This window comes from Rhinopithecus bieti, unplaced genomic scaffold (genome assembly GCF_001698545.2).
Source record: "Rhinopithecus bieti isolate Rb0 unplaced genomic scaffold, ASM169854v2 scaffold_3878, whole genome shotgun sequence".
Classification (NCBI taxonomy): Eukaryota; Metazoa; Chordata; class Mammalia; order Primates; family Cercopithecidae; genus Rhinopithecus; species Rhinopithecus bieti.
The window spans coordinates 2,347,902-2,362,368 of NW_016805059.1; the positions used below are offsets into that span (position 1 = coordinate 2,347,902).

The 14,467-nt window shown below is 37.9% G+C and overlaps 1 protein-coding gene and 1 pseudogene across 2 annotated transcripts in view; both read left to right on the forward strand.

Annotated features, from left to right (window-relative positions):
- The window catches only part of ASIC5 (acid sensing ion channel subunit family member 5), a 37,480-nt gene extending 23,356 nt beyond the window's left edge, over nt 1–14,124 (forward strand). The window contains exons 6-11 of the mRNA XM_017871050.1: nt 1,584–1,733; nt 3,052–3,199; nt 4,286–4,342; nt 6,256–6,424; nt 11,912–12,003; nt 13,802–14,124. Of these exons, the coding sequence (XP_017726539.1) occupies nt 1,584–1,733; nt 3,052–3,199; nt 4,286–4,342; nt 6,256–6,424; nt 11,912–12,003; nt 13,802–13,992 (807 nt within the window). The 3' untranslated portion in view covers nt 13,993–14,124. The remainder of the gene's footprint in view (nt 1–1,583; nt 1,734–3,051; nt 3,200–4,285; nt 4,343–6,255; nt 6,425–11,911; nt 12,004–13,801) is intronic.
- Nucleotides 10,649–11,335, forward strand: LOC108529024 (39S ribosomal protein L20, mitochondrial pseudogene; annotated as a pseudogene). Its single transcript, XR_001885383.1, has one exon. The product of XR_001885383.1 is annotated as a 39S ribosomal protein L20, mitochondrial pseudogene (transcript).
- Nucleotides 14,125–14,467: the final 343 nt, after the last annotated feature.

Below are 14,467 nucleotides of genomic sequence, written 5' to 3' on the forward strand. Positions count from 1 at the left end.
CAAGTCTTAGGAGAGAAAACAAAAAAACCCAAAACCTGAAGGCCTTTTAAATACAAACATGCACCCATGCGCGCACACACACACACACACACACACACACACACACACATCTTGGATGTTAACCTTTTAATTAAGTTGACTGAACCATTGAGCTCCTTTAAAAAAATTCTTTTTAGATCTCATTACCATATTTCAGCTAGGACAAAATTCTGCTATTTCACAAGTACAGCCATTGCTCTTTCAGTTTGGTCTGGCTGATAAAAAGGTGGTTTTGTTATGTAAATAAAGCCCCTTTAGTAGTCAAAATCAAAAATCTTTCCTTTTTTTTTTTCCCTTTTGATTGCTATTTTCTTTCCACTTCAGAGGCTTTGTTCCCCATAATTTAGAGTTCCCCTTTGGATTTAACCAAGTTTGGACGTGTGTTTGACCAAAATGTGCTGCTAACAGACCTAGCTTTTCAGGGTTGTTACTCCCTGAACCAGATTGGTCCTCTTGTGTTGCAGCTCCCTGGCACAGTGTGTCAGGGGCTCAAGATGCAAGAGGGGTCGGCTCCTACTAAGCACCTGCCAGCTGAGATTAAACCCTAAGTATATTCTTCTAAGGGGGATACTTATTTAGAGCCACTACACATTTTAGGGAGCATTCCTCCCAGACACCCCCATGTGATTCTCAGTCACCTCAGAATGCCCCAAAAAGCTTAGGGGAGCAAGGTGCTCTATTTCTTTGGAGTGTAAAATTCCATACTCATGAGCTAGAGGATTCTGAGTTGGTCAAATTCAATGAGAGAAAGAGCCAACACACACACACAAACCCAACAAGACAGAAACAAACAACAAAACAGTTAAGCAAAACTAACAATGATCACACAAATTATATGATTTCTGAGAGCTCTAAGTTTAAGCAGAAATTAATACCAGCTGGTTGTTAATGCTAACTTTAGTTCTTTAAAAAGAATTTGTAAGAAAGAATCCCAAACCAGTTTTCTCACCTAGTGATGGGGACCAAGCTGAAAACTGCTCTCTGCCAATGCAGAAGCAGGCAGGTTCACCTTCCTTGATGGAAGCGAGTGGAAACTTCCACAACAAAAGGAATTTTTTTTTTTGAACAGCAAATGAGCCTCAGACCCCCAAATGAAAAACAGTGGTTGATCAGGGATCCCTGGAGGAAAGAATTCCTGGACTTCAGCAATCATCTTATTGGTTTGGGCTATAAGGTGCCCAAGCTGGTACCAAGCACCAATAGGCTAGCTGCTGCAGGCCAGGTCGCCTTCACTCAGGATCCTTTTGTGGTTACCAGACGTCAATCAAGAAAAATAATGAGACAAGCCTCAATTATTTCAGGACTGCCCTGAGTAGACCCCGGCTTGAAGGGACCCAAGATATTTTCCTTTCACAGATTCAACCACTAAAGTATATCTTAGATGTTTAATTTTCACACACTTTAGGCAAAAAGAGATTGAAATATGACATAAAATATTTAGGATTAGTCAAATGCTATCATGAGATGATAAAACGAAATCCTAAACTTGTATAGAACTGATATAGTCAATTTGCAATTTAGGCAAAAACATATTTTTATTTCAGGAGGCATTCACTGATAACCCAGCCCTTGGTTTCGTTGATGCTGGGATCATCTTTGCTATCCATTCACCAAAGATGGTGCCACAGTTTGATGGATTAGGCTTGTTGTCACCTGTGGGAATGCACGCAAGGGTAACCATCCGCCAAGTGAAGGTAAATACTGCAGAGAAGTCGAGTCTGAGGAAATTAGGTGGGGTAGTGAATGCATCAAACACATAAGTAATGCTTTTCACTAGAAATTCCTTTCTCCCATGCCTATAAAACACCATTAGAAATTCCAAAATTTCATTTCAGATTCTTTTCCTTTATCTGAAGGTACATGATTAGTGGAAACAGAAACTATATAAGTGAAAGCTGGGAAGCTTATCAAATCCAAAGTAACTTTACCTTTCATTAGAAATGGAAAGGGTCATTAAGTATAAAAAGGTACCTAAGTTGCTGAGCCATGATTCTTCAATGAGACTATCTGGGAAGGAGAAAATTAGTGGGAAAAGCAGGAAACTTGGAGTCAGGCTTGTCTGGTAGGTTTCTGTTTGCCAGCTACTTACTTGCTCAGTAACTTTCTTTAATTAGCTTCCTGAATTTGCATCTCCTCTCTGCACAAATGGGACAGGGGTAATATTTTCCTTTCATGGTAAGGAAGTTTAAGTGAAGTACTACAAAGAAAGCACTTACCATTGATAGACACAAGAGACAGCCAACAGCCCCTGGTGAAACTCCACCTTCAAGTCTAAAACAGCCTGAAGGCTGAAAAACTAGACTGCTTGTCTCAGATGAAGTGTGCCCTTTCCCACCTGATTCTTTCTGAAAAATGCCCACCTGCACATTGGGAAGAAGGGGTGGAGCCTTGGAAAGTTTACACTGTTTGCAGTGGGGAGGAGCCTGGCCTCTCCCGTATCTGTGTGGTGGCCTGAGATTCAATCTGTGAGGTGGGAAACCTACCAGCAAGACTCTCTCTCACTTAGCTGAGAGTCATTTTTTTTTCCTTTTTACTCAATAAATTCCATTTCCTTACCCTTCTATGTGTCCACGAGCCTCATCTTTCCTGGTCATGTGACAGCTCAGTTTTAGCTGAACTAAGGAGAAAGTTCTGATGTTGCCGGGCACATAATAGTTGCTTGTTAAAGGATCTTTTTAAAATGTGATTTTGGTTGCTGTTTTGTAGGTGAGCTGATTACTACACTAATATAACATTTATGTAAGTGATCATTTTTTCCTTATATGAGTTGATTTTTAGAATACTCAGTGTGTCTGACTTTATTCATTCACATTTGGAATATATGTTTAAGGATCACTGTTATACTTAGCTTCAGGGAATTTCAGGTCAATAGAGTAGGCAAAATAGACAAATGTAACCAATTTTGGTTTTGGAAATCAAAGAGCTCTGAGAGTAAAATAAAATGTGTATCAGCTTCTTGATGAAAATTGATGTAAATAAATCTCCTGAACCAAGTATTTATCTTATCTTAAGACAGTTCATCAAGAATACCCTTGGGGAGAATGCAATCCTAACATCAAGCTGCAGAATTTTAGCAACTACAGCACTTCCGGTTGCTTGAAGGAATGCAAAGCCCAGCAAATAAAAAAGCAATGTGGATGTGTGCCTTTTCTTCTTCCTGGTAAGTAAAGACTAAATGCCCCCTTACTTAACTAGACAGTTAAGTGTTTCTTACAGGATTACAAAAGGTCTGGGAGGAATAGAGTATTGAAATACAAATGAAATATTAAGTATTATTAATTACAGACGCTGCTAACCCATTCACAGAAAATTATTATATTCTTAAACCTGTTCCTTCTCTTTGCAGCCTAAAATGACAACTAATGACAAAGTCACCAGAAGTTCAGTCCTAAATTTCTTTGAATTTTATGTTTATATTTACTTAATTTGAAACATAGCAAATCAACGTGTCACTAAATTGTTTTCCACTCTTATGAAATTCTACACTGGAAAATTATCCACTTGCCAAGTACAACTTCGACTGACAAGTTTTACATTATAAAATCATAGCAGAGATTTCTGGAAAAGAAAATTGTGTTATCAGGGTGGGGCCCCAATACTTACTCCCAAAGGCTAAAATTTGATGGTCTCAAATGTCTAAAACAGCACACCAAGTTTTTCTTAATTTTGAAAGAAAAATTAGATCATGGATATATGTCTTACCAAGCCTGAAGATTTCACTGTTGCAAAGTTGTTTTCTTTGTGACTGTAAACTTACCTTCCGGGGCCTCCTTTTCATACAATTTGCAACTTTTCCCGAACCATGGGTGAGAACCAAACATTCAAGGAAGCAATCGAGCAGGGTGAATAAGAGCCAGATCTCAACCAGGCCGCTCATGCCAACTCCACAATGTCTCCCCTAGGTGATCTTGAACAAGTGACCTAGCCTCTCTACTCTGCTGTCAAATGGAGGAGAGGATAATAATTCCATCTTATAGGGTTGCTGTAAGAATGAAAGGGGTATGTAAGTGGTTCAAATAGTGCCTGGCACAGAATACAGTCTATATAAATGTCAGATATTTTTATTGAGGTCTTTTACATCCCCCTCCCACAGCATATCTAGAAAGATATATTGTAATGCTCATATAGATGAATGGGTGGGTGGATGAATGGATGGACAGATGTAGGTAAGAAAGGTATTTTTGTCATTAGATCACTTATTTTACAAAATGTAAAGTCTCTATATGTTACACTTATTATTTTTAAGGAAATGGGATAGAATGTGACCTACAAAAGTACCTCAGCTGTGTTTCTCCTATACTTGGTAAGTGCCTAATTTACTTTTATTTTCAGGATTTATATTAAAGTTGCTCAAAGTAATACAAGACATTAAGTCAAACTATGGATAGCCCAGAAATTAAACAGAATACAGTATATACGAGAAGATCTTTTTGTAAGTGTTCTTAAATAGTAGCTAACAAACACAGGCAGTACACACAAACAAACAAAAACCCTCTGATACTAAGCCACATCTGAATTTTCAAATTTTGTTCTTTTTTATAATCAAAATATCCTAGTTGTTTTTTTACTGTTCCACAAATAAAACATGTTTATTGTGAATAGTTAAAATACTACAGAATAGAAAGGAAATCATGTAAAAATAAGTGGAAGTTTTATTACTGAGAATTCCTCTCACTATTTGGGAGTAATCTTTCATTCATTCATTTCATTGTATGTACATGGCATATAAAATTTTTTCATAAATGTAATTATAACTCTACATGCCATATTTATTGGGGACAAGTTGTTATTAAAGAGCCCACTCTTTTTTTTTTGCTTTCACACCTTTTACCTTAACCTGGAACAATCGCTAACACTTTAGTATATCCTACCATCACTTTCTCCACATACACATCTCCATATTTATCACTTGAAGTCATTGGTTGTTTTATTAAAACAGAATCCCAGTATATACTCTTCTATACAACTTGCTTTTCTAACCCATTGTGGAAATATCTCCAGGATAGCAGGAATAGATTGAAAAGGTTCTTTTCAATGGTTATAAAATATTTCAAGGTTTGGCTATAGGTAGAAGGAATCTTTTTTTATGTAGATCACAGACTGAACATGCGAAAGTCATATTACTAACCGATAGACTTGAAATGATGTTGCCATATTTCTTCTGATTCCTTATCCCTGTTGGAGGCTGGAGGGAGAGCTTGGAGAAAAAAACCATGGATGCAGTTCAGCAGGGACTGTTGTGGGATAAGGGGGTCAGAAGAGTGTGTGTGTTTGTGTGTGTGAGAGAGTATTATGTACATGAGAGTATATGTATGTAACTGTGTGTGTGTGTGTGAGCTTATGTGTATATGGGAGTGTGTGAGTGCATATGAGTGTAGAGGAAGAGTGGTGGTCTTTACCAGCAGTGCTAAAGAACTAGCAGATGCATGCAAAAGTTATCTCCCAGAGAAGTCAAAGTTAGAGTCTGAAAAACAAACCCAAAGTTTGTTGGTAACCAGGAGGTCTTGGTAAACAACTGTTTCATGAGAACAAAGGGTTTCGGTATCAAAACCAAAGGAAAAACAAGAACCTGAGTATCTAGCATGGGTGAGGAGCAGTGAGAATGGGCACTGGGAGGTGGTCCAAAGGGAAGCTGGAGACAAACACTGCCTGCTGCAGAGACTTTTTCCAGTATGCATTTGCATGGATAGCCTGGTTGCTCTGTAGGAGCCAAGAGGGAACATTGAACAGAGAACTTCAGGGGTTGATTTGGAAGTGACCGGGCCAACAGAAATAAGAGACTGCAAATACCCAGGAGCACATTTCATACCACTGTATGTTGAGAGAAATCTGAAGATGTTTAGTGTAAACCTGAGACATTGGTTTGCAGGATTGTTTGACTGTCCCTCTCAAAGTGACATGAAATCACACACTTTCCATCTTTCTTCTGTCCAAATATCTGATATTTTACAGAAATAGACCCAGATACTTCCTGAAAATAACTTCTTAAATCCAATAAAGATCCCAATCCAGTGACTCAATGAATTCAAAGATAAAAACTTCCAGGCCTTATATTGTATCTCCTCTGCTACATTCAGAGTAACATATAAACACCATTTGTTGTTGGTAACCACTTTTTTTTAACATTGAAAGTGAAATGATAAACTTTATAAAACTATCCTACCCGTGATGAAATATTTCTCTTCTCTGAATTCCCTGTCCTGATTTTCATTTCAGACCACATTGAACTTAAGGAGTTATGTACAGTGGGCACACATAACTCTAGCTGCCCTGTTTCTTGTGAAGAAACAGAATACCCTGCCACTATTTCTTATTCCTCTTTTCCAAGTCAAAAAGCTTTGAAATATCTTTCCAAGAAGTTGAATCAAAGCCGGAAATACATCAGGTAATCTTACTAGCTTTTTAAACTACTGATAATTAACATAGATTTTTTTTTTCTTTATTGAAAACCCTCAAAGACTTAGGAAATGAAATTCTGATCAATCAAGGGAGGCAATAGCTTTTTCCACTGAACTAACAATGAAACCATAGAATTTTAAAAGTAGATAAGATCATATAGTTCAACTCCTTACTTTAATTGTGTGAAGAGGAAAATGATGCTTGTGTGAGTAATTTTCTCATGATCAAACCTTTATTGCCCAAACTGGGGAAAATAATAATGTTGACTGATAACAACGGACGCCTTAAAATATGAAAATTTCCTACCTGTACATTATACACTTTGAGTCTTCTAATAACTGTATAAGGTAGATGAAACAGAAATTAATATTCTATTTTTATGGAAGAGGAAACTGAAGGCCATCGTATTTTAAGAAATGGTTCTGTGAAGGTAGTCAGGGGCCCAGAAAGAAGTTATGCCCAAGAACTTTGACGCTGGTCCCCATATCTTTGCAACCCAGATACATGATTCCATGTTTCCTGATTAACTGAAAATTAAATTAGTCCTCTTTCTGCTATACCATACTGCCTCTTAAAAATTACAAATCAAGCTTTATAAATAACTATTTTTTAACAGGGAAACAACTTTAGCATTTCTCTGTGTTTCTTTGTATTTTTAGTACTAGGGCATGAAGCAGTAATATATATAGTATACTGGTGTTTGTAGTTATATCTATTAAAATAAAAATATGTTAACTAACTAAAGGTTGATGTACATTTTCACAGATGCGTACATAATTTGGAAAGCATGCTTTGATTCCAATGTTAGCCTTGTACTTACTTTAATAAAATAAAAAAAGATATTCCCATGTAAACACCGAGATAATAAAGGGGTCTTTACAGATCAGAAAGAAAAAGTATTTTCATCAAAACAGGGCTAATGGAGTGATTCCAAACAGCAGATAAAATGATAAACAGCTGTAAAATGTACAATTATATTTGTTTACACTTCCAACTCCAGCACAGACATCTATTTATATATTTTGTTTTAATGTAGGAAACTGATTTGCTTTTAATATTGTTCCTGATATATTTAAATATGACTTAGAAGAGCATTTCCTGTGTCTTTTGGTTGATAGAAATCTCCTGAGTTTCATAATTATTTAATAAGCAGAGAAAGTAGGCATGATTTTGGAGACATACTGGTGAATCAGAAAAGAAAGCCATGTATGAAACAAAAGGATCTTAGGGAATGCTGTTTTTTTCTTTTTTTTCTCGCAAAACTCAGGTTATTCTTGAAACGGGAGAGTTCTCTGATTTCCCCTTGCAGAATGTGCAAAAGGGGTGTGGCTTGCCTGTTCGGTGTCCCAGCAGCTCAAACTCCTATGGAGAGCATGCAGAGGGGCAGGTGCAGAGGCCGGGGGAGCACTTTGGGCTCCTGCCCCATGTTAGTGTCTAGGGGTGGGTGTCTGCAACCCTAGGGTTGCAAAGCTCTTTCAGCTTTGCTGTCTATAGATGGCTGGAGGGTTAATCAGCTCAATGGACCCTCTGCCTTATCGCAAGGGCAGAGGGCCAGTGTGACAGCTTCTGTATCCCAAGCTCTTGCCCAGTGACCCAGAAGAATCGGATTACACACGGGCTCGAAGGATGAGTGCGAGATTTAATTGTGTGGTGGAGGTGGCTCTCATTGACATGGATCGGGAGCCAGAAGGAGTGATGGAGTGGGATTGCGATCTTCGCGTGGAAGCGGGCAGCCTATGGTTAGACTCTTCTCTGAACACCCCGGGCTGAACTCCGCTTGGTGTTCAGATGTGCCTCCTCTTCTCTCTCTTTCTCTGCCGCATCATTTTGCCATCACTGGTTGGTTGATCTTCTGGTCTGCTGGTATCTTCTGGAGCTTGGGGTTTGGGTTTCATATGGAGGCAGGATAAGGGGTGTAGTAGGCCAAAAGGCAACTTTTTGGGTGCAAAACCAGAAATGCCTGTTCTCATTTAGAGCTATGGTATCCAGGCCTGAGGGTGGGCCTTTGCTAGGGAACCGCCCTCTTCTACCCAATATTTTTCTGTTTCCTGTCCATATAATTACAAATAGTTCTCCAATTAATCTTATCACATAATGTACATGTAGGGACCTTACATGGTTTTAAATAGTGGAGGTCATTACCAGGAAGACTAAGGTGAGCAGCTGAACAAAGGTGGCTGGATTCAGGGATTGTTCAGCTCCTACACAGAGACAGTTAGAAGTCACACATATAATTAAATAACTGGTTGGTGCAAAGGTACTGGAAATCAGAGAATGGTAAATCAGAAAACAGAAATGCAGTTTGTCAGGACGGCAAATGTGAAATGTTAACAGCAGTCATTTTAAAAGAAGCAGCCCCTAACTTAATCATGAAGTTGCATGTGTGTCTTCCTGGGACAGAAATAAATGCTACTTCATGGTCAATCCAGGGCCTCATGAGGCTGCTGCTGGACCTCAACGTGTTGAGAGGCTTAGCTTGACCGTAGCAGGCAGTGTGGAGTTTACCCTTGAAAATAAGGGTAAATTGTGTCTGAAGTTAGGCCAACCTCATCAGTAAAACAAGTGAATTTTTAAAATTGTTCTTTTTTAACTTAACAAATTTTGAAATAAAATTGTACAAAATTATTTCCTTTGTGCCAAATTAATTAATTCCTCTAATGCAGCACTCCTGCTCAAGCATCTGGAAGCTCTTTAAAAACTATCTTGTGATAGAACAAAAAATTTAGTTTTATTTTATAATTGTGCCTCTCCTGACACAAATAAATATTTTGGACTTAAATCCTGCTAAATCCTGAACAATTTCACTATTGCCATGAGGCACAGATTCAGTGAGACACAAATGATTGGACAAAACAACTGCCTGAGAGAAGTTGAGCAAATATCACAATATTTTTGCAGGGGAATAATTTATCTTCTCTCAAAATCGCAGGTGGATAATGCTTGGAAATGATTATGAATGTTGTGCTTTGGAAATTAAACAACATTATCAGTGCACATGCAAATTAGGAGCACAATGGAGGCCAAAGAGATTGGAATATTACTAAAATTTCTGGACTTCCATGACAACTTTATTATTTCCATTACTTTGGGAACTGGTTTATCATTTGTAAATATTACTGCAGTCCCTGATTATCTACTTAAACATAGTACATTCTCCTGTTACTCAGGGCTAAACCAATGGAAATTAAGTAAACATATTAATGATATATTTTGAATTAAGTGTATTTGTAATTATTGACTTCAAAAATTGTAAACATTAAGGAGAGTGATTTACAGCCATGTTCCTTAGGTGTGTTAAAGATCACCACATAATTTAGGAAACTCTGCTAATAATATCCATTCTTAATGGATACTATTATTGTTATTGCCATTTTAAAATCAGAAGGTGCTTGGTTTCAGATTCAGCTTATAACACTGAGAGGGTAATATTGATCCATTCATTTATTGATTTTCATCTTTAATTTGCTCCCTTATTTGTCCATTTTACATATCGGTAAGGAACAACCTATTATTTGTTAAGATTCAGGAGTAGTCTAGGCATTAGGGATACCTCAGTGTACAAAAGACAAAAATCCTGCCTTGCTGCGCTTCTGTCCACTGGGATGGAAATAGGTGATCACTGTATATAGTCTTGTCAGGTGGCATAAAGCAGTGTGAGGGAGTGGCAGCAGAAAAGCAGTCCGGGGAAGCCAGGGTCAGGGAGGGTTGTTCTCAGGTCTGTGGATTATTGTCAGGAAGGACTTTCCTTCCTGTTGAAGTGGGGGTGCATTAAAATTGGAAACAGAAAGACCAGTTAGCAAGCTATTGCAAAAATCCAGGTGAGAGGTCATGAAGGCTTGGGCAAAGGTGGTAGCTTTGAATGGGGTGAGAGGTCGTAGGAGTCCAGATATATTTTGAAGGTAACACAAAAAATGGGATTTCCTGATGAACTGGCTATGGAGTGTGAAAATTTACACCATAAATAAGGGAAATGTGAAGGATTTGACTTGGAACATGCTAAAGTTGGAACATCTATTGGACATCCAAGTAGCAATATAAGAGTGAACTGAATATATTATTGAAGTTCAAGATAGGGGTCTGGGCTGGAGAGAGAAAGTGAGGGCTTCCAAGACCATGTAACGAGCTGTAAGTATCATTTTAAAAGATGTTTAGCCACTCTGGTCACGTATAAAGATTTCAAACAGGCATTAAGAAAACAGAGTCCTTCCGACCCGGACAAGATGGCGGCGGTGCGGCGCGTGAGTTGTTGAGTATCCGGGACGCCGGCCTGCAGGCACCATGGTCTTTCTCACAGCGCAGCTCTGGCTGCGGAATCGCGTCACGGACCGCTACTTTCGGATCCAGGAGGTGCTGAAGCACGCCAGGCACTTCCGGGGGAGGAAAAATCGCTGCTACAGGTTGGCGGTCAGAGCCGTGATTCGAGCCTTTGTGAAATGCACCAAAGCCCGATACCTGAAGAAAAAGAACATGAGGACCCTCTGGATTAATCGAATTACAGCTGCTAGCCAGGAACACGGCCTGAAGTATCCAGCGTTCATTGGCAATTTAGTTAAGTGCCAGGTGGAGCTCAACAGGAAAGTCCTAGCGGATCTGGCCATCTACGAACCAAAGACTTCTAAATCTTTGGCTGCCTTGGCCAATAGAAGGCGACACGAAGGATTTGCTGCTGCCTTGGGGGATGGGAAGGAACCTGAAGGCATTTTTTCCAGAGTGGTGCAGTACCACTGAGGACTGTTACTGTGTTGATTAGGAAAAGACACAGAGTAATTTGCAGTTTGTTTGATTTGTTCTTTTGTTTATCTACATCCCAGTAACAGGCATGAGGGAAGGCCCTGTCTCTCTGGGACAGAGCGTCACAGATGACGTCCGTGTTTTGTGTGAATGAAACTCAAACACTTCAAAAAAAAAAAAAAAAAAGAAAGAAAAGAAAACAGAGTCTTTGCCTAAGTATATAATGACAAATAGTTAATAATTAGTATTCATCGAACACTCAATATACGTCAGGCTGTATGTCAATTTTGCATATACATAATTTAATTTCACCTCGCTACAACTCTGTGAGCGCAACTCTAAAATCCTGACTACTCATGAGGAAACCATGACTCAAAAAATACAATGTGATTTCTTGAAGGTCATGCAAGTAATAAAAGACAGAACCAAGATTTGAATGAAAATCAAACACACATTTAAATGTTTGTAAATACTTTATTCAGTAGATATTTACATATAATGTCTTTTTCTAGTTTCTCAGGAATGAGGTACAGAAAATTATTGGGGAAAATTATTTTTTCTTAAAACCAACATGACAAAATGCCTTCTACATCCTGCTAATGGTGATTAATATAAAACAATCCTGTGTCCAGTTTAACATTAAATAACATATAAAACAAAAATGAATATTACTTTTATTAGATGGGAATTAAAAGTAATGCTGACAATCTTAAGCTATATTAACTCTATTTTTTATCCCTAGAGAGAATCTTGTAAAAATTGAAATTAACTATAGTGACCTAAACTATAAGATAACCCAGCAGCAAAAGGCAGTGAGTGTGCCTGAGTTACTTGGTAAGTGTTATTTAATTGCTCCTTATCATTATTATTATTATTTATTGATACGGAGTCTCGCTCTGTCGCCCAGGCTGGAGTGTAGTGGTGCGATCTCGGCTCACTGCAAGCTCCGCCTCCTGGGTTCACGCCATTCTCCTGCCTCAGCCTCCCGAGTAGCTGGGGCTACAGGCGCCTGCCACCACGACCAGCTAATTTTTTGTATTTTTAGTGGAGACGGGGTGTCACCATGTTAGCCAGGATGGTCTCGATCTCCTGACCTCGTGATCTGCCCACCTCGTGGTCCACCCACCTCGGCTTCCCAAAGTGCTGCGATTACAAGCGTGAGCCACCACGCCTGACCTAATTGCTCCTTATTTTTAAAAAATTTTTATCAGTTTTTTTCTTTCATATTTAAGGTTTAGCTTATCAATGGAGGACAAGAATTCAATTAAACTTGTCATTCAGCTGCTATTTAAATCTGTCATATTTCCGCTCCCTAGAAAACACTGTACAACCTCACATGGACTTTTATAAAGAAAAGGCTGGTGGTGTTTCATCTCCACTCACACTCACATCAAACTTTACCGTTAGATCCCTCATCAAGTGACTCTTGTAGAATGTTTCATCTATCCTACACCTAGGTAAATGTCAGCCACCGCATACCTCCACATAGGGCTCTATCCCAGAGTGGCTTAAAAAGAAGAACCTGAGAAAGCAAAATTAGGCATTTTCTTTACAATCACTGCCTGCTCACTTGCCTTCTCCACACAGTCCCTAATAAACATAGTGGCTGATTTCCTAGATCTCACTGCATCTTAGAGGAAGCCGTGTCGGAGACAGAAGAAGGGCTTAGACTCAGGCAAAAGTGACAGCAGTCAGACATTGCAGCTGAGACCCTGAATATGGAGGAAATATGTCAATTCGCCAAAGCTCTTGGAGAAGCCTATACTTCATTATCGCACTTCACAAAAACAGAATGGTCCTAAGAATGGCTTAGGGCAATGAGATAATGGTTAATAATGTAATCTATTTATGAAAGCGGTGCTGGAGTAGTCAGATTCAGAGACAGAAAAGGAAAAGAGTGGTTGTCGTGGGCCGAGAAGAGGAGCAATGAGGAGTTAAAGTTTAATGCATACAGAGTTTCAGTTAGGGAAGATGAAAACATCCTGGAAATAGATAAAGATAATGGAATGGCTGCATAACAATGTGAACGTACTTAATGCCACAGTACTGTATACTGTGGTTAGCATGGTAGTTTTAATGTTATATATATTTCACCACAATAAAAAAGCACAAACAGTAAATATAAGTATCAATTTAAAAATATCAAAAAAGGCAATGTTGTGTTAATATATTTTGTTTAAAGCCAATATTATGAATGCATAAAAAGAAATACAGTTTTGACACTTGATGTCACAACTAGCTTGGAAATTAATTTTCTGGAAAACATCATCATCCAGTAGTGCCATCTGGATGGCACTTTTCCGCTCTTCATTTAGCACCTAAAAATGAGTTTGTAATTATCTAGAATCTGTAATGACTTTACCTAGATTTTATATCCTCCAAAGTCTTAGAGTTATATGTTTGGAATCAGATTTTATGTTTGCTTTTCTTCTCTGCTTTTTATGATGATTTGTATGAATATTGCTTCGATATTACCAATTTCTATTACCTTATTCATATCAAATGTTAAAATAAAATTAACCAATCTTCATCTCAGTTATGATGATATTTTGCTTCAACTAATTTAACTTCTGATAATATTTGTTTTTTTATGAAAAATAATGACATTCAATCTTTACTGGTTTTATTACAGCAGATCTTGGTGGTCAGTTGGGTCTATTTTGTGGGGCCAGTCTGATCACGATCATAGAGATTATTGAATATCTATTCACCAATTTCTACTGGATATGCATTTTCTTTTTGCTGAAGATACCTGAAATGACCCAGTGGACTCCTCCACCTCAGAATCATCTGGGAAATAAACATAGGATAGAGGAGTGTTAATGGTCATTTAGAACAAAGTAATTTGCTTTTCTCTTCATGATACCTTCAGATTTATCATGACTAATTCATTGTTATGTCACTTTGCTATAGTTTCGAGAGTTCAATAAAAGCCATTAAAGATATATATCTCTTCATAAATATTTCTATTTGTCTTTGCATATGTGTGTGTGTGTGTGTATATATGTGTGTGTATATATATATGAAATAAAGAAATAGGAACTATCTTTTTCACCTTTGTGTTCCCTGCACCTAGAACAGTAAAGATTATGTAAAAGACATCTCATAAATGTTTTTCAATGAAAGAATATTGGTGTAGTGAAAAAAAAGACATTCTTTATGACTAAATATGCAAACTAGACCCAATAAACTATACATGAGGAAACAAATATTTCTTTATTCAAGAAATGGTATGTATAATTTATGCTTTATAAAGTTTTAAAGAATTTTTATTTTCATTAAGATTCAACATACTTTT